Source organism: Python bivittatus, unplaced genomic scaffold (genome assembly GCF_059951505.1).
Source record: "Python bivittatus isolate LINGU-HERP-01145 unplaced genomic scaffold, Pbiv_v1 ctg000310_np1212, whole genome shotgun sequence".
NCBI classification, from domain to species: Eukaryota; Metazoa; Chordata; class Lepidosauria; order Squamata; family Pythonidae; genus Python; species Python bivittatus.
Window position 1 is genome coordinate 7,436,242 of NW_028277054.1, and position 25,680 is coordinate 7,461,921.

At 43.5% G+C, this 25,680-nt stretch overlaps 2 protein-coding genes across 4 annotated transcripts in view; one reads left to right on the top strand and one right to left on the bottom strand.

The window, feature by feature from the left end:
- LSR (lipolysis stimulated lipoprotein receptor) overlaps positions 1–5,008 on the bottom strand; it is a 30,746-nt gene extending 25,738 nt beyond the window's left edge. The window contains exon 1 of one of the 3 annotated variants that reach the window (XM_007429448.4): positions 4,498–5,008. In XM_007429448.4, the coding sequence (XP_007429510.1) occupies positions 4,498–4,570 (73 nt within the window). In that variant the 5' untranslated portion in view covers positions 4,571–5,008. The remainder of the gene's footprint in view (positions 1–4,497) is intronic. The other 2 variants (XM_007429446.4, XM_007429447.4) reach the window with 2 other exon arrangements.
- A 1,590-nt stretch (positions 5,009–6,598) lies between these two features.
- FAM187B (family with sequence similarity 187 member B) lies at positions 6,599–13,086 on the top strand. Its single transcript, XM_025167448.1, has 2 exons — positions 6,599–7,437; positions 12,747–13,086. Exons 1-2 carry the CDS (start codon positions 6,599–6,601, stop codon positions 13,084–13,086), a joined length of 1,179 nt encoding a protein of 392 aa, XP_025023216.1.
- Positions 13,087–25,680: the final 12,594 nt, after the last annotated feature.

Genomic DNA, 25,680 nt, shown 5'->3' on the forward strand with positions numbered 1-25,680 from the left:
CCTTCTACAGCATTCCTTCCTGCCATTTATTAGATGTCGAGGCAGCCAGATCTGGCTTATCTTCTCAGCAAACTCTCCTCGTGCCTGTTGAGAGCACTGCTTCAGGAACATACAAAGTTCCAGCCATTGAGTTAAAGCCACTTGGGCTTCTCGATTTCCTTTCAGAAGAGAAACCATTCAGCAATTGAACCTCAAACAGCCCAGTGGACAACCAGAGTTTCTGCACGTTCAGAAAATATACACTGGTGATTTGATCTGCTAACAGAATGCAATGGAGATGGGCAAGTCAGGAAATATTAAAAGTCCCTGGCTTTCTATGAATCCAAAGCACCTTTGTAGTCTTAAGGAGAACTGGAAAGCTTTTGGTATCACAAATGCCACTGTGTACTTAATCAAGCAAAGAGTTTCTCTTTTTCAACTGATAATGGGGAATTGCCCTAAAAAGAGTCTACCAAAAAGAAGGAAACTTAGATGTTCCTCCACAGGCAAAATAATTATTTTGCACTGAATTTTATACATAACCCATGCCTGGCTAATGAAGAGATGAAGATTTATGATCCATACAAACCATTAGAAACAGCATCATCCACAGCTCATGTGGCCTACAGCCATGAGGATTGTGGAAGGCATCACTTAACACACGTAGAACATATTTTGAAGAAGCTACTCCAAATGGAGATGCAGAATTTGGAATGAAAGGATGGGATTCTTTCACCATTTCCATAAGCCTTGGGAGGACCTTATTCCAAAACTAAGTATTTTCTTTTCCTCTAATCAACTCCCAAGCTCTTAGGAGCAGCAGTAGCTTCTCCAGCCTGGTAGGTTAAATATTGTCACGTCTAAACACAAGGCTGGAACTATGTATGGCCCCCCAAAACTGGAGAAAAGCTGAAAAGTAAGGAGAACAAAGAGGAAAGGAAGAGGATTGCCTTGCTTTTTATAACAGCTTCAAGGTTCAGAAGCAAGTTGTGTCTACCATCCTCCCCAGCAGTTTCAGGTCCAATTCATTACAAGTCCTGAAAATAATTCTCAAAAGATCTAGACCACAAAGATGCATCTATTACACAGTATCAAAAATCTGCTTTTCCAGATGCCTATCTGGTTGATTCCTAGAAATTCTTTGTCATAAAAGGCAAACGGGTGAACAGGAGTTTACCAGCCTGCCAAGATCTTTATTTCTTCCATTCAAATCAGTCAGGACCCTAGTATTCAATGAAATGGCAGGCCAGTCGCTTTTTAGCCCAGTTTTACAAAAAAGGCAACAAAAAATTCTAGCTTAATAAAAAAAAATTGTCAGTCCTGTATTAAACTGTGTGTAAGCCTGGTTCTCTAACACAGGATGTAAAAAGTGCAGGAGGCTAACATCTCTTTTGTGCCTTCCAGAGCCCTACCAAGAGCAGACAGGATCAAGACTTTGGGTCCTTTACAGGTAGTCCTTGCTTAACAACTGTTCATTTAGCAACTGTTCAAAATTACAATGGTGCTAAAAAAAGTGACTTATGACCAGTGCCCGAAGATATGACCATTGCAGTGCTCCCACAGTCACGTGATCACAATCTGGGCACCTGGCAACCAGCTCACACTTACAATGGTTGCAATGTCCAGGGGTCATGTGATTGCCATTTGCAACCTTCCCAGCAGGCTTCTGGCAAGCGAAATCAATGAGGAACCATGTGATTTGTTTAACAACTGCATGATTTGCTTAACAACTGCAGTGATTCACTTAATGACCACTGCAAAAAAGGTCGTAAAATCAGGTGCAGTCATGTGATATTCACTTAATGACCACATCGCTTAGCAACCTAAATTCCAGTCCCAATTGTGGTCGTTAAGCGAGGACTACCTGTATTTCATTTTTCAGTTTGGAGTTTTTAAACAGGGAAATAAACAGTGTTTTTGAAGGCACATATCTCATTGCTTAAAACTCCTGAAACTTCCTCCCTCACCCACACAGAGCCCACTTCAATCCTTAAGCTGAAGATGGTGTACCCACTGTGTGAATACTCAGACTTGTCGTGCAAAATTCAGGGTTTTCAATAAAACATATACAAACACAGAGACATGAACTATAACTAACCAATCACAAAGTTCACATAACATTCTACTTCAAACTCAAACAAACTCTATTATGGCTGAATAGCTAAACGATAAGGTAGTTTGCCTAGATTTGGTTTAGTACGTTGTGTGATCCCAACCAAAATCAAAACAATATCACAAAAGACCAGCTGCAATAAACTCTCCAAATCCATTAATATTCACTGAAAACACTTGGAAGAGTAAATCAGTTTTTATTTGATGCCTAAAAAGATAGGCAATCATGCTCTGAATTACACTTTGGGGAACAGTGTTCCAAAGAACAAATGCCCCCCCCCCAAGAGTCCTGTTTCTATTTACCAGCTACCCACAAGCATTTTCCACCTTGGCAAAATAATGGCAAGTTTTACTCTGACGTTGACTTTTTTTAATTGTCCAAAAAGAAAACCCTTTTCACTTTTCTACTTTCTAAGTTTCGTTCTGATACAAAGCAAGTCTTTATGCATATCTCATGCTCATATTCTTTCCCACTCATTTTATTTGTTTTTGTGGTTTCATTCCAGACTGAAAAGGGGTTGGTACTAGGATCAGTTTCCTCCCACAAAGGACCTGCAGTTTCGGCATGTGTGAGTGTGTGTCACAACCACCGCTCCAGTCTGGATCAGTCATCAGCCTTCCGGGAAAAAAGGTCTAGTAGGGGTTACCTACAGGTTTCAAACAAACACACAAGAGATCTTGCCACAGAAACCAATAGTTCCACAATTCCTCCAGAAATACTCCCCCTTTTTCAGATTACACGAAACCAGAACAGGAGAAAAAGGGCTTGGAGCTGACTAACTACAATAATCAAACCCTTCCCTTCCATGGGCTGTATGTTTACCCTGGAGGAAAGTAATGATATGCAAAACACCACACACCCTGCCATGTGTTGGTCAAGAGGCAACCTGTCTGATACTGGGATATGAAAAACGACCTAAATAAAGTGCACTAAAGGAATTATTTTGGCTTCAAGACTTGCATTTCAAATGCTTTTAAGGCCCTTACTGTATAGCTACTACAGCAAACTCTTATGGTAGCCTCAGACTTATGTGAATTCCCAAAATCCGGGATGTTGCGGAGAAGCTGTATCTTGGCTCTAGCTGGAGAACTTCACCGCCATACTTTCTGTCCTTAGCTGAGTTGGATAACGTTTCATTTTCCATCATTGGTACAAACACAAGCAAGGAGAAAGCCATTGTTTCTTCCAACCATCCCATTTCCTTCCCCCGGGGAGCCTACTGTTTATTCCTTCCAACAAGCAAAAGACAAAGGCAGATGATGAACAGGAAAAGTGGGGGGCAGCGGGAGGCAGGGGAAAAAAAGGCTTTTCCCTCCTTTTTGGGGCTACGAGCCAGGCCACAGTATATGCAAAGAGACCTTGAGCTGAGAAGAGCCAAGGACATTCTCCCCGTGAAGAGGAAGCCAACTAGCTAGTGTCAGGCTGAAAAGATGGGCTCAGGAAGGGATGGGAAGAAAACATTTTATAACCAATAACAGACAGTATGGTTGATGATAGTGATTAAGGGGCTGAGGAGACCCAGACTGAACTCCACTCTCAACCACCAAAACTCACTGAGTGACTTTGGGCTGGTCACTGTCCCTCTGCCCAGCCTACTTTGCAGGATTGTTGTTGGGGGGGAACTGGAGGGAGCGCTATGTATGCTTCTGGTGGAAAGGTGGGATATAAATCTAACAAATAAACACAGGGAGGGTGTGAATGTGGAAACAGCAAATGCTCTTTCACACAAAGCACCAGTTACAGACTTGGGTCGCCACCCCAGGCGCATTGCCCCATTTGTGTGACGGCACCGTCGCACACATTAGACACACATGAGAACAAGTCACCACATCCTAGGTTCACCCAACCCACTTAGCCAAGTCCGTTAACAATCCCAAAAGTTGCGTTCCCACAACGTGCCATCCTTTTAACCGGGTTCATTCCAAGTCGTTTCGCGCACGGCGTGAAAAACGGCCCCTTTCCGTGTACAACCCAACGGAACGTTTAGTCTCAGAAAGTGGGTTCATTCAGGAACCCAGTTCAGCGGGCGGCCTGCGGGCGGCCAACAGGTGCGGATCTGCTTTGTCCAGAAACGCGCTCTTTCCTCCGCGCCTGCAGGAAGGCGCACCGGGGACCGGAGAGAGACCCCGCTGCGCCAGGACCGGGGGCGGGGGGCTGGGGGTAGAAAGGAAGCAAGACCCTTTCGGATTCCCCCGCGGCGGAGTCCACGCGGGAGCAGCAGTGGGGAAGGCGATTGGCGGAGGGCACTTGGCGATCGCCCAATCAGCTCTCGAGCTTCCTCTCCCCTGCGCCCGAAAGAGGGGGTCCCCGCACAGGAGTCTCCCCTCACAGGGGGGCGAAAGGGCAGGAGGGTCTCGTCGTTGGGGGCGGGGTGGGGGGAACCCACACTTCTCTCCCTCGCTTACCTAAAATCCAGGCAGCGCCCAAGAACCACAGCAGGGGCAGCGCGGCCGGCCGACGCGTCCTCTGGGTCTCCATTTCCCAACCTTTGTACGGACTCTGAGTCGGTCCGCTCCGCGGGGGAAGGTGGCGGGATAAGCGCTCCCGGACTCGTTCGTTTCCAAGCCCACCTCGCTCCCTGGGCTCTTCGGCGGGGCTCCGCAGCCCGCCCCGCTCTGCCTCCGACGCTCCCGAGCGCCGCGTCCCAGTCCGTGCGCGCCTCAGGTGCTGCCCTGGCGAGAGGGAGCCTCGCCCAAGGAACGGAAACTACCAACTCCTTCAGGGAAGCGGGGAGCCGCAGCCCAGGCTTACTCACGGGGAAGCTGTTTTGCGGCAACCGACTCCCTCATGAACTCGGGTTCACTTTCAGGGCGAGCTGAATCATTCAAAAGAAAATGTGAGGAGCGTGAAGCTCCGCTTTGGGTCTTCCCCCTCTCGGGACGATGGTTAAGCCTCAAGGCGTTCTTGAATGGGTTGAGAAGGAACCAAACTATTTGGGGAAAGGGGGGGAGAGGGTGAGGAGAAACTTTGCGAAGTCCCTCTCTCCTCCCCTTCTCAAGGAAAGTGAACTCGCCCAGGTACTGCCTGGGAGGTTAAAAACACAACGTTCAAATACTGTAGCAGGAAAGGCGAAAGTTTCCGAGTTTTGATTTTTTTTTTTATTAAAAGGGACGGTTGGTCCAAGAGGCTAGCTATGCTGCTGATAACTTTTAACAGAGGCTGTAATTTGAACTGGGGAAAGGCTGAAGGGTTAAAGCATTTGTGCTTGCTCTCTATCCATTCTGATTACTGCACTTTTATGTTTGCTATTATCTGTGGGTTGGGGGTTTTTTATAAAAAAAAAAAAAGACCGTTTTCTACGTGTGGAGATTCTTTAAATAAATTTTATTAATTTTTTTAAAGAAAAGATAAAAACTAATAAAGAATAAAGAAAGCAAGGAAAAAGACAAAGGTGCAGGAAGAAAAGATAGAAAGACATAGAAAAAAGGAGCTTCCGATTTTCTTTGTAGCAAATACAAATATGATTAGAAAATTATCTCCTACTCTGGTTACAAGAAGAAAAGCTCACTTTTTTCTATTATCTTTTTTTTTTCTAATCATCAAAACCACAAGTGCATTTTTTTCTTTTTCATGCAAAAAGTCTATAAGGGATTTCCAGTCAGCCATAAATATAGATATTATCTTTTCTCTAATCAAGGAAGTCAATTTAGCCATCTCTACAAGTTCCATCATCTTCACCAACCATTCCTCCAACAGGCTGAGATTTTTTAAAGTGATTTTTAAACATTCCTTTGATGCACAATCTGGCTTTGAACAGAAGCCATACAAAATATTAATAATATAAAGTGATCTTGTTATCCTGCCTTTCAGGATATACATTTTATATAGCAAAATATTTAAAAGGGAATAAAATCGCAGATAGATTTTATTTCATTTTGTTGTTGTTGTTTAGTCGTTAAGTCGTGTCCGACTCTTCGTGACCCCATGAACCATATTGCGCCAGGCCTTCCTGTCCTTCACTGCCTCCCTGAGTTTGCTCAGTTTCATGCTCATTGCTTCAGTGATGCTATCTAACCATCTCATCCTCTGCCGTCCTCTTCTCCTTTTGCCTTCAATCTTTCCCAGCATCAGGGTCTTCTCCAAAGAGATCTCTCTTCGCATTAGGTGACCAAAATATCTGAGCTTGAGCTTCATTATCGATCCTTCCAATGAGCAATCAGGGTTGATTTCCTTTAAGATTGACTGGTTTGACCTCCTAGCAGTCCAGGGGACTCTCAAGAGTCTTCTCCAGCACCACAGTTCAAAGGCATCAATTCTTCGGCGCTCGGCCTTTTTTATGGTCCAGCTCTCACAGCCATACATTACTACTGGAAAAACCATAGCTTTGACTATGCGGATCTTTTATTTCATATGGGATGCTAAGTCAATACTGTATCTAGGTGGGACCCAGTCTTCCAGAACAAGGTCCGTGTTAACAGTAGCATTCTTCTATTATGACATCAGCAATGATGTCACAGCTGGATTTTTCCTTCCTGGTTTTCTTAATAGATCAGTACCCAGCTTGCCATGTCCTGTTGGGCACCCTTGAGAGCTTTGTTCCTGGGTTTGTTCTTAACCATCACTGAAGGTAGCCATTATGAAGGTTACTCACTGGGCCAACCATGTTTCCCTGGCCATCCTTGCGCGTTAGCATTTATCTCCGACAATCCTGTGATCTTACGTTGTCCACACTCTTCCTACAGAGGGTACATCACTTGGCAATACCTTGACCCGTCTTGGACTAATGAGCAACCACTCACCTTCCTATACTCAGGAGGAACTTCTTGGCCCTTGCTCAGCCATGCCAAGTTGCGGAGACTGCGTTTCAAATCCCGACTGATCGCCAGCAACCTGTATATTCCAAGTCCCAGTGCAGAAGATTCTGGGTTGTACACCTGCCGTGCAGGAGATGCCACCATTGGCTATTATGATGTTGATTTTCAAGACGCTGGGCACCTCCATGTCTCCCATGCGGGCCTGGGGGAGACCACCTTGAGCAATGCTACAGTGGAGCTAGAAAATGGAGCACAGGCCACCCTGTTCACCTCCTGGAGTCCTTGGCAGTCTTGTGATCGCTGTGGCCATTCTGGGGAACGGAAGCAAGTGGGGTTTTGTTATGCCCAGCTGGCTATGATGGACCACGAGGAGGATATGCCATTGCCTTGTGGGATGATTAGGCGGAAGAACTTGATGTTGCCACAACGGGCACCAGAGCTGAGAATAGAAACCTGTCAAGTGCCCTGTAACGCACCATACTTGCTTGGCCAAGAGAAACCCCACTGGGTACCATTCCTGGTCTTTACCACCTACCATCCCCAACAAAAAGCCATTGCTCGCCTTCGCTGCCCGACGTCTTCCATCTACAGGTACCAATGTCAGACAAGACTTTCCTGCCTCCATCAGGCAGACCTCTGATTCTCTTTAGCATTCACACTAAATCTAGTAGATCTTCTTTGGTTTGGGCTTAGTGTATTGTGAATGTAGTCGCTGTGGTTTGCTTATGATGTGGTAAGTCTACCAATTGTTAATTCAATACAACATGGTCCCAGAGCACGTCCAGCATCCTGCTAAGCAATAATGTGGTATGTGGTTGAGCTTAGTGTACTGTATGAATGCAGTCTTTGAAGTCTGCAAACGGTTGTTGATGGCTTATTGGTAGGAAGACAGGCACCTAGCCATGGTTAAAGCAAATCATGACTTAAATATGATGTGTAATATCTCTCTCTGGTTCCCAGATTTAAAACTGCTGGGCCTGTTGCTTCTTTTCTGAAGATCATACCCTACATGATCTGTAGCTGAAAGGGGAAAGTTTCAAAAATTGTATGGTATTTGTAAGCCATTCACAAGGCTGCCTCCCCCAAATCCCTCTTACATTGTTTCTACTATTAATCCCAGGGAGTCCAAACTCCTGCCACCCTTTTGCAAGCACCTAGAGCAATGTTTCTCAACCATAGCAACTTTAAGATAGGCGGACTTCAACTCCCAGAATTCCCCAGCCAGCCATGGCTGGCTTGGGAATTCTGGGAGTTGAAATCCGCCTATCTTAAAGTTGCTAAGGTTGAGAAACACTAACCTAGAGATATATTGATACAGCTATTATTTTTGCCACACTTAATTATGTAGGGTTTTTTTCAGAAGCAAACTTATTGTCAAAGTGGTGCACTTAGGAAAGCAGCTGTCAGTATCCAAACTTAATTGGTTCCACTTAGTCTGTCACCACCAGCCCTAACACCACGAGGAGGAGATCCTTCAGGAAATATTCATGTAGTTCTCTTGGTTTTGCTTTCATCTGTATGTTGTAAAAAAAGCAAGTTAATCATTGACGAGTTACGTGAACCTTTCACCTTTGGATACCAGGCGGAGATCCAGTTCTGCTACTTGCAGCAAGATTCATTTAAAAAAGAAAAAATGAAACAGGAGCAACTGAATGAAACACTCAGAGTGCACCCAGTTGCAGGAGCTCAAGGACTGAGCTAAACCAATACTGATGTTTTCAGAGCAGTAATACTTCTGCTAGCAGGATAAGCAATTCAATTGCTGGTGGATCTGACCTATCATTATTCTCCTCTGACCATCCTTGTCTGGGCTCAATAGATAAGCAGGGTTGGGCCTGGTTAGTCCTTGGATGTGACCTCTAGGGAATTCCAAGGTTGAAGGTCAGGAATTAAAACCGGGAAATCAAAAAACACACCCCGGAAGAAGGCAATAGGAAACCATTTCTGTCTTGTTGCCAAACAGCCACATAGATTTGCCTGGGAGGTCCTGAGCTCCATTGGAGGGAGTCATTTCCCTTTGCCTTTATTTTACTTTTTTAATCTTTACTTTGAGTTAGGCACCCTGTTAAATATTTGTAAGCAGTCCTTCAAGCCTGGAACCACCTTCGGTCACTCTCCTTTTCCCCAGGATCCAACTAATTTATTTATCTAATAGATTTATATGGCCGCCCATCTCATATACATGACTCCGGGCGGCTCACAATTAAAAATATAATGAAAAAGAATCAAGTTTAAAACAACAGAGATAACATAAAATAACCGCGCAGCCGAGAACACTCAGTTAACACAACTAAGACCAAGAAACAGGCTCACCCATACTATTGTTTCGCCACAAAATGGGCCTGAGCTTGGTGCCGAAGCCAAAAGACATCCAAACACGAGGTGCAGAATAAAGGGTTGCTTTTATTAAGGTACCAGAACAAAAGGACTCCAGCCTGTAAGGCGGCCCGAGCCCCAAACATAATTTGGTCACAATCTTTATACTTCCCAAATTCCCTCCCTAGCTCTTCATTGGTCAGGTACTATGGGGTTCACAACCTATCAGGTACGCCAAATACAACTTCCGTTTGTCCCGCCTTAGTTTACATCTCCCACTACTCTCCTCTAAAAACCCTTGCCCTTGTTGTTGTTCAGTCGTTAAGTCGTGTCCGACTCTTCGTGACCCCATGAACCATATTGCGCCAGGCCTTCCTGTCCTTCACTGCCTCCCTGAGTTTGCTCAGTTTCATGCTCATTGCTTCAGTGATGCTATCTAACCATCTCATCCTCTGCCGTCCTCTTCTCCTTTTGCCTTCAATCTTTCCCAGCATCAGGGTCTTCTCCAAAGAGATCTCTCTTTGCATTAGGTGACCAAAGTATCTGAGCTTGAGCTTCATTATCAGTCCTTCCAATGAGCAATCAGGGTTGATTTCCTTTAAGATGGACTGGTTTGACCTCCTAGCAGTCCAGGGGACTCTCAAGAGTCTTCTCCAGCACCACAGTTCAAAGGCATCAATTCTTCGGCGCTCAGCCTTCTTTATGGTCCAGCTCTCACAGCCATACATTACTACTGGAAAAACCATAGCTTTGACTATGCGGATCTTTGTCGGCAAGGTGACGTCTCTGCTTTTTAATATGCTATCTAGGCTTGCCATAGCTTTCCTCCCAAGGAGCAAGCGTCTTTTAATTTCATGGCTGCAGTCTCCGTCTGCGGTGATCTTGGAGCCCAAATAAATGAAGTCTGTTACTGCTTCCATTTCTACCCCTTCTATTTGCCAGGAATTGATGGGTCCAGATGCCATGATCTTAGTTTTTTTAATGTTGAGTTTCAAGCCAGCTTTCGCACTCTCCTCCTTCACCCTCATCAAGAGGCCCTTTAGTTCTTCTTCACTTTCTGCCATTAGGGTGGTATCATCTGCATATCTGAGGTTGTTGATGTTTCTCCCTGCAGTCTTAATTCCGGCTTGTGATTCTTCCAACCTGGCATTTCTCATGATGTACTCTGCATATAGGTTAAATAAGCAGGGTGACAGTATACAGCCTTGTCGTACTCCTTTCCCTATTTTGAACCAATTGGTTGTTCCGTGACTGGTTCTAACTGTTGCTTCTTGGCCCGCATACAGATTTCTCAGGAGACAGGTAAGATGGTCTGGTACCCCCATCTCTTTAAGAATTTGCCAGAGTTTGTTGTGATCCACACAATCAAAGGCTTTTGCATAGTCAATGAAGCAGAAGTAGATGTTTTTCTGGAACTCTTATTGCCCTTATTTACAGTTATCCATATTTGGGGCTTCTGTCTATGTGTCACTTTAAAGGCGATCATGTCCCTGCAGGCTGCGGTTAAACGGCTAAATGGACATCACCCTGTCATAACTATCTACATTCTTCTCCTTTCCCTATGGCGCAAGCTGCTTTAAGCCTATATCTAAATTTCATACATCCTGTTTTCCAGGTCGTGGGCCCTCTTGCAAGCGTTCCAGCATGTTATCTCCCCCTCCCCCATCAGCTGCCCCAACAGTGGATTGTCAGGCTCATTCCTCTTCAAACTGGTGTTGGTATGGCCTTAGTTCCACATAGGAACTGGGGGGAGGGAGATTAATCCCCTTCTTCTGACCCTTCACTATCAGGGCCCCAGATTTGAATGCAAAGCCAGGTTTTCAGTGCCTTTCAAAGAAGGATCAGGGCAAGTTGATCTCTGGGGAAAGGATGTTCCAGAGGGTGGGTGCCATGGCAGAAAAGGCTCTCTTTCTGGCTCCTCCAGATGGCACTCTCTTGTGGACAGTACCTGGAACATGCCTCTTGTGCCAGATCTCACAGGATAGGTAGACGCCACTGGGGAGAGACAGTCCTGTAGGCAACCCGGCCCCAAACCATATAGGGCTTTAAAGATAACCACCAGCACCTTGAATTGCTGTTAGAAGCATACTGGTAGTCAATGCAGCTCACGGACCAGAGGTGTCATATGTGCTGAGCAACCGGCACCCATACCTGCCTGCGCCACCGCATTTTGCACCAGCTGAAGCTTCCAAATAGTCTTCAAGGGCAGCCCCATGTACAGTGCATTGCAGTAATCCACACAAGAGGTGATTAAGGCATGAGTGACCATGAGCAGGGCCTTCCAGTCCAGGGACATATACAACTGGTGCACAATGCAAAGTGGTGCAAAGACCCTCCTGGTCACGGCTGTCACCTGCTCTTCGAGCAAGAGCTGCAAGTCCAGAATGACCCCCAAATAGTTGCAGCTATTCTAGGATGGATGGATGGATCTATGAATGAATAGATAGACAAGTGGATGGGCAATTAAGCATTATTTGAAAAGAAAAAGAAAAGGTCCATGCATTGTTCTAAGCCAGAATGAGCAACCTGTAAATTGTGGGCCCCAGCACAATTTTTCCAGCCCCTGAAGCACATTGCCAATATTTTTAGTGACGTGCTTTTGCTCCTCTTTGTGAGAAAATCAGTGTGCTAAGCATCTGCTAAAATACCTATTTTACATTGAACACCCTCCTAGGACACCTGCAAAATAAAAATATCAGTCCCTTTCACCGCAGCTGCGTAGTTCTTAAAGGGCTTAGCAAGAAAAAGTGAAGACCTCATTTGCATTAAAAAGATTGTTTGCCTCCTGTAAACCTTTTTAGAGTTTGTTGAATGAAGAACAAACAAGAGCTATATCAAACTAATCTGTAAACCACTGTTTGCAAATCACATTGGCTGGGTTTACACAACACACTGAGCCAATACCACAGAAATCCCATTATGACTTGGCATATTGTGCAAATCTCACTGAATAGGCAAAATCGGTCTTTCAAGGATATGAAATACAGGGGGGCAGTGGCCCAGGCAGTGATCTTTAATATAAAATCAAAGTGGTATAAATGTATAAGACCTCTTGTCTCATTAAAATTGCAACCTTCAATTGGTGCAGTAGTTGCTGTAATCTAAATATTCTGATTTGCTGAAAAGATGTCTAGACTGGCTGTGCAGAATCTTTCATTTTTTAGAATATTTTTTTTAAAAACTCTTCAAAAATTGCAGACAGCAGTGCCATCTTTGAGGAGGCATTCCCTCTTTTCTCACACATTGTACAAAATGCTTCTTCTGAGATGAAGCTGAGTTCACACATGGCATTCAACCACAGGGTGGTGGTTGGTAGTTAAGAGTGCTATGTGAACCAAAATATCATGGCTTGGAAACGATTGGTTTTGCACGCCGTTTGAACCCAGTCAGTTGCAGTTTGATTAACAAACTGTGGCTTAGCCTGATAGATGAACCCAGGCTATTTCTGTAGCAATCTGGGCTCATTTGCCCACTAAAATACAGCATGCCTTGGCTTCCAATCCCTTGCTTTTATTCATACACCTTTGGGATTGATGTCTGATTTGTCATCTTGTTTGAATGACCTTGCTTCTTGCCTTCTTCAGCCCTGTTTACTGGCAGGTAGGTCTCACAACGCTGACACGTCTTCAACTTCTCCAGAAGAACAGTTCCCAGAGCCTGGACAAAGCCACCGGTGGTGGGATCCTACGCCTCTCCTTCCAGAATGACTCACACAGCACTTTTTACCAGTGTTTCGTGAATGGCCACTTAGTGGGCAAGTTTTTGGTTGCCTCTCCTGGTGCGATGAGCCCACCAAGAGAGCTGGCTCACACTTACTCCATCATTGAGGCATTGGTGGTGGGCCTCTCCATATTCCTTGTGTTCCTGATGTTTCTCAGCATAATCCAGTCCTGCAGGAGGAAACCAGGAACTACCATGGTCTAGAAGATGGTGTGTGAACTTTGGTGCACAGCCTAGGAAAGGAGGCGTGAACTGCTGATTAATAAAGATATTAACTGACGATGGTATACATTCAGCCTGGGCCTTGCATAAAAGGAAGGGTTAAGGTCCGTGGTGTTGGATACAGTGCTTCTGTATGCAGGATCACACAGAGAAGGCAATGCACAATTTCCATCACTCTGAGGGCCACAGCACACTTGCTGTCCCACATCAAGTGTGTGAGCATGTGTGTCAGTGTTGACTCCTACCCAACTGACTGGACAAGTCCCTGCAGTTTTCTTGACAAGATTTTGGAAGACCTACACTCTGAAAAGGAATGGGCCATGGCCCACTTTGGGAAAGTTTGAAGTTTTACGGGATGAAATGGCTTACATGACATTTTGTTCCTTGAAACGCCAAGAAAGGCAAAAAATGGGGGTTGCGTTTGGGCCCCCACTCCCAGGTGGGCACAAAATGAATGTTGCTTGCTTTCCTAGGACACAATGAGAGGCAGGCTATACATCATCCCCCTTCATCCTTCATCTCCTTTTTAAAGAACATTACTTCTTGCTGCCAACTTTTATAGAAAACTCCAAATCCATAACCACATTTCTAGTCCAGACTAAACACGCAACAGTTCTCTGCAGAAATTCTCCCTCTGCTGTTGCCGCTGCTGAAACGAATTATTTTCTGGCCGTTTCCCACTAGATCCAATGAGGTGGGCACGCTCTGTGTCCAATCTATTAAACAGTGTCATTTGGCAAGACCCAAGAAGCATGTTTTCTCTGTCTCAGCACCTGCCCCCAGAACAACATCCCCTCTGACATTTGTGGGCTCCTTGGGGTTCTCTGAGCTTGGTTCTTTTCTTGCAAACGTTTCATTGCCCAGCTAGGTAACATCTTCAGCACTGAAGATGTTACCTTGCCAGGTAATGAAACATTTGCAAGAAAAGAACCAAGCTCAGAGAACCCCAAGGACACCACAGTTCAACCCTGAGCTACACATGTTCACCTCTATTGGTACCTCTGACATTTGTAGGACCCCAGCTGTGCTAGCATTTTGTATATCCCTGGAGATCTCCATGTTCCTTCAGGCACGGAATTTGGAGGTTGGGTGAGCCCATCAACGTGATCCTGCATCTTATGGTTTGAGCTCGATTTGTGCCCAGGCACCATTATTGTATTAATTGTTGTTTTCATTGCTTTTCGCTTGAGCTTTTAATCCTCCATGCTAGCCGCATAGTCTGAAATGGGTGGAATGAATGAATGAATGAATGAATGAATGAATGAATGAATGAATGAATGCCATCTGCTTTTCCTAAGGTGATGTTTACGGTGAACAGGAGCTGCTAGGGCAACGAGCTGCAAAGTCACCTCCAGTATAGCAGACCAGGATTGCTGGGCAGGATTGGACCTGCTCTCTCTCTTCCAGAAAATGGGTCAGGGTTCCTTAAAACGTGCAGTTCAAAACACCTGGCTCAATATGAAAGTTGTTGGGCAATGGGTGCTGGCTACACTGCGCCACTGTAACACTAGAGGTCACTGTGGCATCAGATGCGCAGCAGCATTTGGTGTGTGGCACAAAAAGATTCTGAATATAAGAACTGTCTGTATCAGTGTTTCTCAGCCTTGGGAACTTTAAGATGGGTGGACTTCGACTCCCAGAATTCCCCAGCCAGCCATGCTGGCTGAGGGAATTCTGGGAGTTGAAGTCCACCCATCTTAAAGTTCCCAAGGCTGAGAAACACTGCTCTAGATACAGATGTCTCCTTACCGGTGGCTGTTACATCTTCAGATGATCCTGAAAACTTGCTTCCACCTGAGCAACTCTGACTGGTTTATCCTATTTGGAAAAATAATCCAATCTTGCTTTGTTTAGATGCTGTTATCTGCACTGGTTTTATGTGTGTTAAGACGATGGGCTAGGTAAATCAGGCGAAGCTGGCAAATCGTTTGCTTGGTTTAGCTTAGTGTACTGCGTAAACCCATTAGGGTTTCATTCAGCTACTTTGAGTGCTTTTAAGGTCAAAAACCAGGATACAAATATTTTAAATAATATGCTCCTGCTTTTTTTCCCTACAATTGCCCCCTTTCCAATAGCATCCTTACATTTGATATAATTCAGAGAAGTTGCTAGAGGTGTTAGCTGTCCATCCAAAGGCACCAGATAAGCCAACATTTCAGCTCAGTCCAGTTTATGCCCCCAATGAGACCCATGTTTATCCAATGAAATACTGGCTGTCTTCATCCTAGGCTTTCAATGAGTTCACACATTGGATGAAAATGTAATGCAAATTGCTTGGTCTTATTTAGAGTACTGTATGAATCCAACCAGCATGGTTTGCAAATCATGGTTTATGACATAAAGCATTGCACAGATGCAGACAATTGCATTTCATTCTGCTAATCATGGTTAAGAACCCTAGACTTAGGGCAATGCACCCCCGTTCCTATGGTTACTCCATGTTTACAAATAAGGGTTAGGAGTAAAGGTTTGGGCAGCTGGAGGATGTGATAATTCACAATAAAATGCCCAAGGCCCAATGAAATATTAAATGCCACCCTCCCAATATACAGAAACATTTATACTCCTATGGGGACAATAAACTCATTCTCTGAAGTGTAAGGCCTTAGCAGCCAGGGTGAACTTTCTCTGCAGCCTTTGTCTTTACAATGAATCACTGAATCACCCACCCGTTGCACACGGTTGTCGTCAATTGACTCATACCAAATCACAACTGCCTCCTTTGTCTCTGACTCCCAGGACGACACAGTGGGTGACAGACACAGCTCTCTCTCTCCGTGCCAGGAACGGTCAGGGGTACAAGGACACTTCATCTTCTCACCGAGGAAACAATTCCCTTGCCCATCTTTCCAGGGAGAAACCAGGCCATTGGACCTGCCAAAATTTTATTTTAATGTCCCTAATTGAAAATTGGCAAGGCTGAGTGAAGAGACACAGCTTTGCTCCAGGCCTTCTCAGCTTCACTCCCACAATAGCATCAGACTCTTCATATGGCTGAATTAAACCAACTCAAGATTTATCCAAAAACGTAGCCAGTCTGCTCAATAGGACTCATAGATCATGCTTAGTGAACTCAGTTTGGGGACACAAATGACGAACCAGTCAACATGGGCTTGGCGTGTGCTACAAGGCCTTGTTGGGTGGTTGCCACCGTGCAACTAAGCCACATCTGCAGACTAGCTTTGCTTGTGAGTCATAGCACCTCTTCACCAGCAACCTTCTCCACCTGGGGCCTTCCAGATGTGTCAGATTACAACTCCCATCATCTTTACCTCATAAACCACCATCTGTTGGAGAAGGCTACTCAATAACATGGACATGAGACCTGTTGAAACCACAGATTTATTCCTAAAAAAAATGACATCTATTGTTTTCAGAGCTTGGGGGAAGGAGGCAGAGGCAGGGTAGAGGGGATAAACATTTTTTTGTCCCTGAATGCTACCTGCATTTGATACCAACATTTTCTAGTAACCACTATGTTCTAGCCACACAATCTCCATTTTGAGACTGACTTTGATCTGCAGACCTCAAGGTTGAAACATCTGACCGAGCTGTTGGATTTTTTTTTTCTTCATTCCCATCTCCTGCTTTTTTGGAACATTCCTGCCCAGTGAAGAGTTCTGGGGAATTTGAAAGCTTGCCTATTGAAGGTATTATCCACAATTTGTAAATATGCAAGCACAACCCTACTTTCGCAAACAGAGAGATGCGTCTTGAGCCCCATTTGTTGCTGGGGAGACAACCTTGGGGAAGGAATCCAGAAGCCATTAGGACAACAAGAGGTCCATAAGAAGCATGTGTTAAGCCCAGGGAGGTGGGAAAGTATTAGAAAAAGACTCAGATTGGCTCCCCACTGATTCCCTAAGGTATAAGAGGGAGAGAAAGGAAAACAGACAGACTTGCAAGATTCTGTTACTATAATCTATGTCAATAAAGTATAGTTCTAGTTTTCCTTTGGATCAGTTTCCTGATTTGGTCTACCTTGTAGGGCTGACAATGCTCCAAAAGACTGCATTGCTGGCATGGAGGTAGCTATTTTATGATGTATTGGCCATGTGTGTATTAGCTGTGAAATTGCTAGGCTGGGTGTGTTTCTCTGCTCATGTTATTAGCACATTTATTAGCTGATTTCAAAATTTTCTCAGATGAAGACAAAAGTGCCTCCTTGTATCACCTCTGTTCTCAGTTTAGGATATGCTCTCACCTCCAGATTTGCTGAATGCCTGAATGATTGTGAGAGTGAACCAAGCATTTTTTTAAAATTTCTATTTTTCCTTTTCATTAACCCAAGTAGACTTAATTGAGCTGAGTTGCTTGTAGTAGCACTGCTGACAAAAGATTCTTGCAGGAACAAATCAGTTAAACTTACTGTCCTTTGAAAACATTCTCACATACCTTTATTTCTGCTTTCCACCAGCCGAGAATCATTTATGATTATCTAAAGATGCAGATGAGTTCAGGGAACCACTGAGTTGTCTACTTCTAAAAATGGGAAGGATTGGCTATCATCATCTTTCTTCCAGGAGTCATAATAGGGCTGGCAGAGTCTCTGAAATGGCCTGGAACTGGATCTTGGTATGTGTTCCCCATTCAAAATGGTGCCAGGGCATTACTTCATGTTGATAATGTCTTCCTAAATTCCTTCCATCTTCCTGTATTAAAACTCATCAAACTTCTATCTCTAGCACCCCATTCTTAAATCCCTGGTTGCTTCCTTTGTCTTTTTTTTTCCTCCCCTCATTCTTTATCACTCCCCTCCTGCCATCCATACGTAAGCTCAGTCACGACATCTTCCACATCTGCACATCACTTCATCCTGACATCTTGCTACTGCTGTTCAGTATGACAAAGTATACATAGGAGCCCATTGTTTGATGAGGCTGTTTCTCCCTGTGAGCAGATCTGCCTTGGCGTTGGAGCTGACATATCCTGGTACACTTAGCTGGGTCTGAGGAATCATCTCGTTTTCCAGGACGTAACTTCTTAGAGAAGAAGCAAGGATTCCAGAAGCACACAAGAAGCTTTCCCTGGGATTCTGGGTGAGTATTTATTTATTCATTCAATACTGCTGTAACTAGATTACATTAGATTCCAGATGTACTGGCTTTATGGGGGAGGTCACCTTCTCATTAGATGATTAATTTGCTTCAAACAGGGTAAGATGATTCTATTAATGGATGCCCGGGATTTTTCCCTGAGTCTTATCTTGATAGTACCAGTATTTGATTAGTGTTTGGGGGGGGGGAAATCCATAAATACAAGTGAGGGATTTGACATGGTCCATAAATCAGCAGATGGTGTACTGTGCCCAACCAGAGTCAAGAAAGAATATGGAATTCATCCTGAGAAGCAGACAGAGAACTTCATCTTCTACAAGATTTTTCTGTTTTAGGGTAAAAGGTAATGAGTTAGGTCATGATCCACATTGGGCCACACAACCCCCAAATGACTTTTTCTTTCCTTTTTTTCTTTTGCCTTCCAATTACTCCCAGTGACTACATGGCCAAGTCCATGCAATTATCTCTGCAGCATTTTCAGAAGTGATTTGCCGGTGCCTGCTTCCTAGGGCTGAGAGAGGAGGACTGGCCCAAAGTCACCCAGCTGGCTTTTATGCCTAAGGCAGAACTTGATTTCCCCATTCCTAATCCATCAACTTCACTGATAGACCAAACTGGCTCTTGAGTGGCCCTACTATATTTAAATCAAGATATGGATTGGGAGGAAGACTTGCTTACTTACTAAAAGGAAATAAATCCAAAGTGTATTTCAGTTGTGCAAGTGTGTATATGTGTGAGAGACATGGTTTACACCATACATCAGAACAAAGTTAGATGTAGAGTCCTGAATTAAGGACGACATCACTTCACTCAGCAGGGAGAATTTCACTTTCAAATGTACTATTGTGAAATAAACTATAGTCGTAAACAGAAAACTCATACGGTAGATGGGGAAATGCTGGAATAGCACCTTTCATTGATGTCTTGTGGTTTTTCATGAATAATTTGAAGAAAATATTTACATGAAAGAATCTTGTTAAATTGTAGGCTTTACCTGCTGCTAGTGATAAATTCTTTTCTATCACACTGAGAAACTACCCCAACGTTTTGCTGCATATTCAGATGGAGAAGGAATCTATAATTTAATTGTAAACTTTGGAGGCGGTATATCATTTCCTCCCCCATTCTAAAACTTAGAACAGAAGACCAATAGCTATGCAATTAAAAGGTCCTCTAACACTCAGGAAAGAATAACCGGAGAACTGAGAAGGAATTCTTTCAGCAATCTAAAATAATGACATTTGGAGATGACTTAAAATCTGATGTTGCTAGAGCGATGGATGCTTTTGAACTCTTGCTGTTTCAAATTTTCTCCCAAAATTTAAAGCAATAACTGAAAAGGTGGGGAGGTTCAGTAGTTATTCAGCTTATGTTCCTAAAATCTCTAAATTTATTAGTATCCATGAAGAGGAATGTAGCAGGAATGTGCGTATCGGTGTGTGTGTGTTACTTTGCAATGTATGTGTGCACAGGTATAATTTGAGTTACTATAATTTTCTTTGGGAATGTTTCCACTTTCCTTGCCCACCCACTCTCACCTACTCATCCCTGAATTGTGCATATTGCAAATCAGACTGAATTTTTTTTTAACATTTTCTGCTGTGTGTCATGAACTAAAACCTGCATAAAACCTGTTCAGACCTGAAGAATAGAATTCGCTAATAGGAGAGGGGGACCGTGAGAATTGTGGCATTCATTTTCTTATTTTAATACACTATGCACTGGATATGGCAGAGATCTTGGCTTGGTGAGTTATTGCATTAACCAAGAGCTCTGCCATACCCAGTGCATAGTGTATGAATGAACTGAAAGCATTCTCCTGAACCGTATGTTAAAACATCTTATAGACCAAGGCAGTGAAGGGAGAGAAGAAACTGGTTAAAATCTACTCAGGTAAATTTTAAATACTTTGTGGTGGAGCTACGTGAATATGGGTTTCTAACTTCCACCTGTTTCACAATAGTAAGACAAAAAGTCTGTCTTTTCCTTTTTCAGTCATGCAGCTGAAATGAAGGCAGCTTGAAACATAGACCAAGACTGCGGTTTAGCGTGAACATGTAGCACGCTCTCCATCCAGTATCAGGTTAGAGAGACTGGAGTTCACAGTAACTGTGTGGGTTCACATATTGTGCTAAAGTGTGATCTGTTTAATTTAAAAAGAGAGCCAGATTGGTCTAGTGGTGAAGGCACCAGGCTAGAAAGCAGGAGACTGTGAGTTCTAGTCCTGGCTTAAGCATGAAAGTCGGCTTGGTGACTTTGGGCCAGTCCCTCTCTCTCAGCCCAACTTACCTCACAAGGTGGTTGTCTGTGGGGAAAATAGGAGGAGGAAAGAGTATTAGGTGTATTCACCACCTTGAGTTATTTATAAAAATAATAAAGGCAGGATAAAAAAATCTAAAAAAAAAAAAGCAGGTTCAAAATCTAACAACAACATCTGGTCACAGTTGGATCAGTTATAAGATGCCCATTTCTTACGTTCCATGTTTTTAAAAAAGCCATAGGTTCAGTCCCCGTTCATTGCAACTCAAACATAGGATCATAATGTCTCCTACTTGACCAGTATATGGCTGTGTATATTTTTATACTGGTTAAAGTTAATGTTCTGCCCTGTAGGCCCGGGACTCCTAATTCTTGTGGACAGTTTTAAATTAACTTGGAGAAGATCAGTTCACCAAAAATTACAGAGTTATGGCATCTCACAGGATGTATTACAGATAATGGGTTACAAAAAGATGGTGGATAATTTAAAACAATGTCTGTTGGATGTAGTAAGAATTTGTTGGCTCTTTCAGGAGATGTGTTTTTTGAGTAGCCAATCTCCTTATTTTAGACCAGCAAGTTATCTAAATTAGATAACTATTTCTAAATTCAGGAGGGTATTAACTTAGCTTGTTTTAATGTACCTCCAACAGCTGTACTTGATGGAAAAATTGGGAAAATCCCTTCTTGTTCCAGACATTTGTCCTTGTGGTGAAGGGTTGGTGGAAGTTACAACATACTACTTTACTATATTGTTCATTCTATAAAGATGCACAGTTACGTTTTACAGTATCACCCTTTCATTAACTAAATTTCCAGGTCATAGACATTTATCTAATGTGCAATTGATATTAGCTGACCAGTATGATTCAGTTTCTTTAATTACGGCCAAATTTTGTTTTATTGACTTTAAAATTCATCACCGTCAATTACATTGATCGTTTACACATGGCTGTTTACTTTATGATCCTGCTTTTGCCCAGTTTTATTTCATAACCTTTTTGAATTTTGTTTTTAATCTGGTATGTTTCCACCTTCACGCTTTCTGCTTTTCTAAATGGAATACCGGTCATTCACTGTCCGAAAGGACTGGCCGTCTCCTACTTTACAGAGGACAATCTTTTATTGAAAATAGCACCTCGAGGAAGCCTTGGCTAAAAGGAAATCTTGTTTGAAGTGGATGCAGGTTTGATTTTAACCAGGAGGAGGCAGCAGGGGGGTAGGTAAGACGTGTGCCTTTGCCAAAAGCAGCTTTGATCAAGGAGCAGCTTCATCTTGGAATTGCCACGTAGATGAAACAGTTTGGCAGCCTTGCTGTTCCCCTGTTATTGCAGTTCAGCCACAGCCAGCCTCCTGGAAGAAGTACTTCTCTTCTGCTCTGTGGTGGCATTCATGGATCATCCTAAATCAGGGTTTGTTGAACCAGAGTTTGCTGAACAAGGTGCTGGGTTCAGGAAACAGGCTATGCCTAAACCAGTGCTTCTCAACCTCAGCAACTTTAAGACATGTGGACTTCAACTCCCAGAATTCCCTTTGGCCTAAGCCAAAGAAGCCATATTACGGTTTAGCATGATTAAGGAACCCAGCCAAGGGGCGTCTTGCTAATTTGGCCCTAATTAGTCTTCCTAAGGATTGAATATGAGCTTGGCATTTTGTTTTTAATCCCTTAAAACAGGGATGGCAGTTCCATGGCCCCAGGCTACGCTCCAGTCCCCTATGGCAGCCCCAGGAACCACGGTGGCTGTGATTGGTGAGAATGGGCAACAAGCTTTCCTGCTATTTTGAGGGGCAGAACAGATGGAATTTACAGCACAAAACCTAAAATAAGCACATCGCAATTTTAAAAATGAATGTTTACTGTGAAGAAGTTTGTTCTTACGTTTAGCCAAGATCTAGAGCAGTGTTTCTCAACCTTGGCTACTTTAAGATGCTTGGACTTCAACTCCCAGAATTCCCCAGCCAGCCATGCTGGCTGGGGAATTCTGGGAGTTGAAGTTCACACATCTTAAAGTGGCTATGGTTGAGAAACACTGATCAAGTTTGTTGCCATTGCTAACTGTCCTTTGCCCTGCTCCAATTTTTACACAGTGTTTGCCCTTTGGATGCATGAAGACAGCTTTTATATTTCCTCTACTGTTCCTTTGGGGACTTGATTACGAGGCCCTCCAATGATCATCTCTTAGCGCTGACTTGTTGAAAATATACACTTTGTGCTATCTCCATCTATAGATTGGTTTCATAATCACTGCAGTTGTTGAGCCAAAAAGAACTAGATTGAGACATAGCGCTAAACCATGCAACATAGTTGGCTCACCATGGGTGGGCTTGGTTTGAGGAGTGAGTCACCAACCACATTAAGGCTTAGCATATCCCATGATTCTTATCATGGGCATCTACAGAGGGGGACAAAGGGGACAAGTGATGCCCTGTGCATTATGACATCATAGTGTAAATGACACAAATGATGCAATTCACATGTTGTCATGCCACGTGTGATATCATTGTGGCTTTTTATGGACACCCATGACTCCAACTGCAGACAATTTGCAAATGTATGGGCATTCAGAGTGCTCACCAGTTTTGGTGTTCGTCCCACTCATTTCCCTGAAGCTTATTTCAAAACAAGCAGGTTGATTGACTTAACCTACTGAATATCATTTGCAGTCATCCTGATTCAATTTCTGCATAATTTCCCCAACTGTCATTCCTGCAGTTAATGCTTCATGGTTTGTGACACTTGGTAACATAATGGTAAATGGATCATTTAAAGACGTTCAGAGTAATTTAAGAGCTTCAAATTGTTCTTCAAACTTCCCTGCTGAGAAATACTGTGATATCACAATGTGGAAACATGACAAATCTTCTCCCCATATGTCGAGTTCTCAAGAATTAACAAGCTGAGAGTCATTTAGGTACAATCATATCAGCCTTCTGTTTACTTCCATGTATTTGTTCAGTGCACCAATGTTCTTAACAGGTACAGCTGTTTTCCAGTCCTTTGTAGTCACACAGAGAGATCTTTCTTTGCAAAAAACTGTACTGTGATTATGTTTGCTCCAGTCAAGGGAAAAGAATGATGATCTACGTTCCCTTTAAGAGCTTTTCAGAAAAAAATTTAAAAAATGAGAATGGGATCAGCAACTGAATTTATTAAAAAGACAGAAGAAATATCTGCTTTAGGGAGCTTTTTAAATGTTTACAATTCTAATGTAAGTAAACACAGCAGACGGCAAGCCCCATTCTTAGGAGCATTCTCTCTTTGTTCTCCCATAAAAGATTCCTCTCCCAAGATGGCATCTGTTGCAACAACTGAAAAAAGATCAACTGATTTGGCAAATGCAGGACATTCAGAGCACTTCCTTCTCTAGGGGTGAAAACCACTGGTTTCAGTAAGATTTATTTCCAATAAGCAGGTTAATGTATTTAACGGATTTTTCTTAATAGGGTGAGGGCCTGGCAGTGAAATTGTGAAACTGGAGAGCTGACACTGAAATGTAGAAGGCTTACTCTGCGTGTCCTTGTTTGAGCTCTAAAATGAAACCAGCTTGGAGCTCGCTCAGGATCGGTTTAAAGACAGGAGCCACATATGGAACCCCATTCAAGATGTATTTGATAATTTTCAACTAAAATAAAAAAATACCCAGTTAAAATTCCAAGTTCTCACTCGAGGCACAAATAACCAGGCTCAAATTGTCCTACTTTGGATGCATTAGGAGAAGACCCAACTCTCTGGAGGAGGCTCTGATGCTGGGAAAGGTGGAAGGAAAGAGAAGAAGAGGATGACCATCAGCAAGGTAGAGGGACTCAGTTATAGTGGCGATAGATACACTGTTGGAAGACCTGAAGGACCATGTTAGGGACAGATTGTCATGGAGAAAATCTATTTATGTGGTCGCTAGGCATCGAAAACAATTTGATGGCACATAATCAATCAAAATCCCAAGTATAGTTTCATTATTTGGAGCCTTCTTCCTCCCTTTAATTGAAACTTTGCCTTCAGTGGACAAAAACAAAAAAAAATGAGAAAAAAATTATGTTGATTGCAAGAAGAAAACAGGGAGGGCAGGGATCAAATGAACATTTTCTTCCCCGACTTCTTGGAGCCCTTACAAGTCCTTGCAGGCACCTCCAGCTTCTTTCTAACCTGCAACACTTTTGCTGCTGGGTTATGTAAATAAGCTGCCTCAAAGAACAGCCTGAGCCATGCTAGGACAATGTTCTTCTCTCACCTTTGCCTGAGGAGCACTGTCAGACCCCAGAGCTGCCATTTCAATGCAGCATGGAACACCATTTGCTTTGAAACATGCATGTCCTTGTGGAGCAGGGAGGAAGGCAGGAGGTCCTCCTTTTGGAGCCAAAGAGACATCCAGCAAACAAACAGGCCAGAGGAAAAGGAATATTCTTGATGCATAAAGAGTGGGATGCATGAACAAGAAAGGATTTAGCCTAGTGTGAGTCTGCTGTTCAGACACATTATGCAAAGACCTAGCACTCTGGAGAAAGCTGTAATTCTGGGAAAGGTGGAAGGAAAGAGGAGAAGAAGAAGACGACCAGCCAGGTGGAGGGACTCAGTTACAGCGGCAATGAATGCCCCATTGGAAGATCTGAAGGATCAGGTTGGGGACAGATTATCATAGAGAAAATCTATCTATGTGGTTGCTAAGAGTCGACAATGATCTGATGGCACATAATTCATGAAATTGAGTCTGCTGGATTTTTATTTGTAATCAGATGGAGAATATAAAATTGAGGATGCGGTAGCTGTGATAAGACAGGGATGCATGTTCTGGCTTCTGCAGCAGCTGCTAGTGAGAAGAAAACAAGAGAGTCAGAAGGAAAGTAGATGAGAAAAGAATGTGACAAGAATACAAGAAAGTGGTCTGGTTCATGCCTTGAATGAAGGGATTATGCATTCACTGTTGAAGTTCACCAAAATAAGAGGGCCACAGGTTGCAAGGGGGTCAACATTTGAAGGTATGGGGCTGCAACTCAGCCTGTTGGAGCTCCAGAGATGTGGGAAGGTGAACATCACCAGAGGGGCTATGGTTGATTCTTTCCAGTAGATCTTTTGGCCTTTTTGGAAGCGGATTAAAGGTAGGGACAGATGCAGGGATCCATGAGTCAAACCACTCCCATGTCCATTCTTAACTATCACTACCCAAAATAACAGGCTGAAATTCTGCAGCCCAAGTTCAGTCATTTTGCTGGGAAATTTAATGAGGACAGTCACAGAGTGCTAGAAATCATAGGCTGGGTGTTG

What these genes read in the sequence shown, in the direction of transcription:
- FAM187B (XM_025167448.1), top strand. Translation starts at nt 6,599, where the DNA reads ATGTCCTGTTGGGCACCCTTGAGAGCTTTGTTCCTGGGTTTGTTCTTA. An exon ending in CCGACGTCTTCCATCTACAG is followed by an intron (nt 7,438 to 12,746) that starts GTACCAATGTCA and finishes TGCCTTCTTCAG; the next exon opens with CCCTGTTTACTGGCAGGTAG.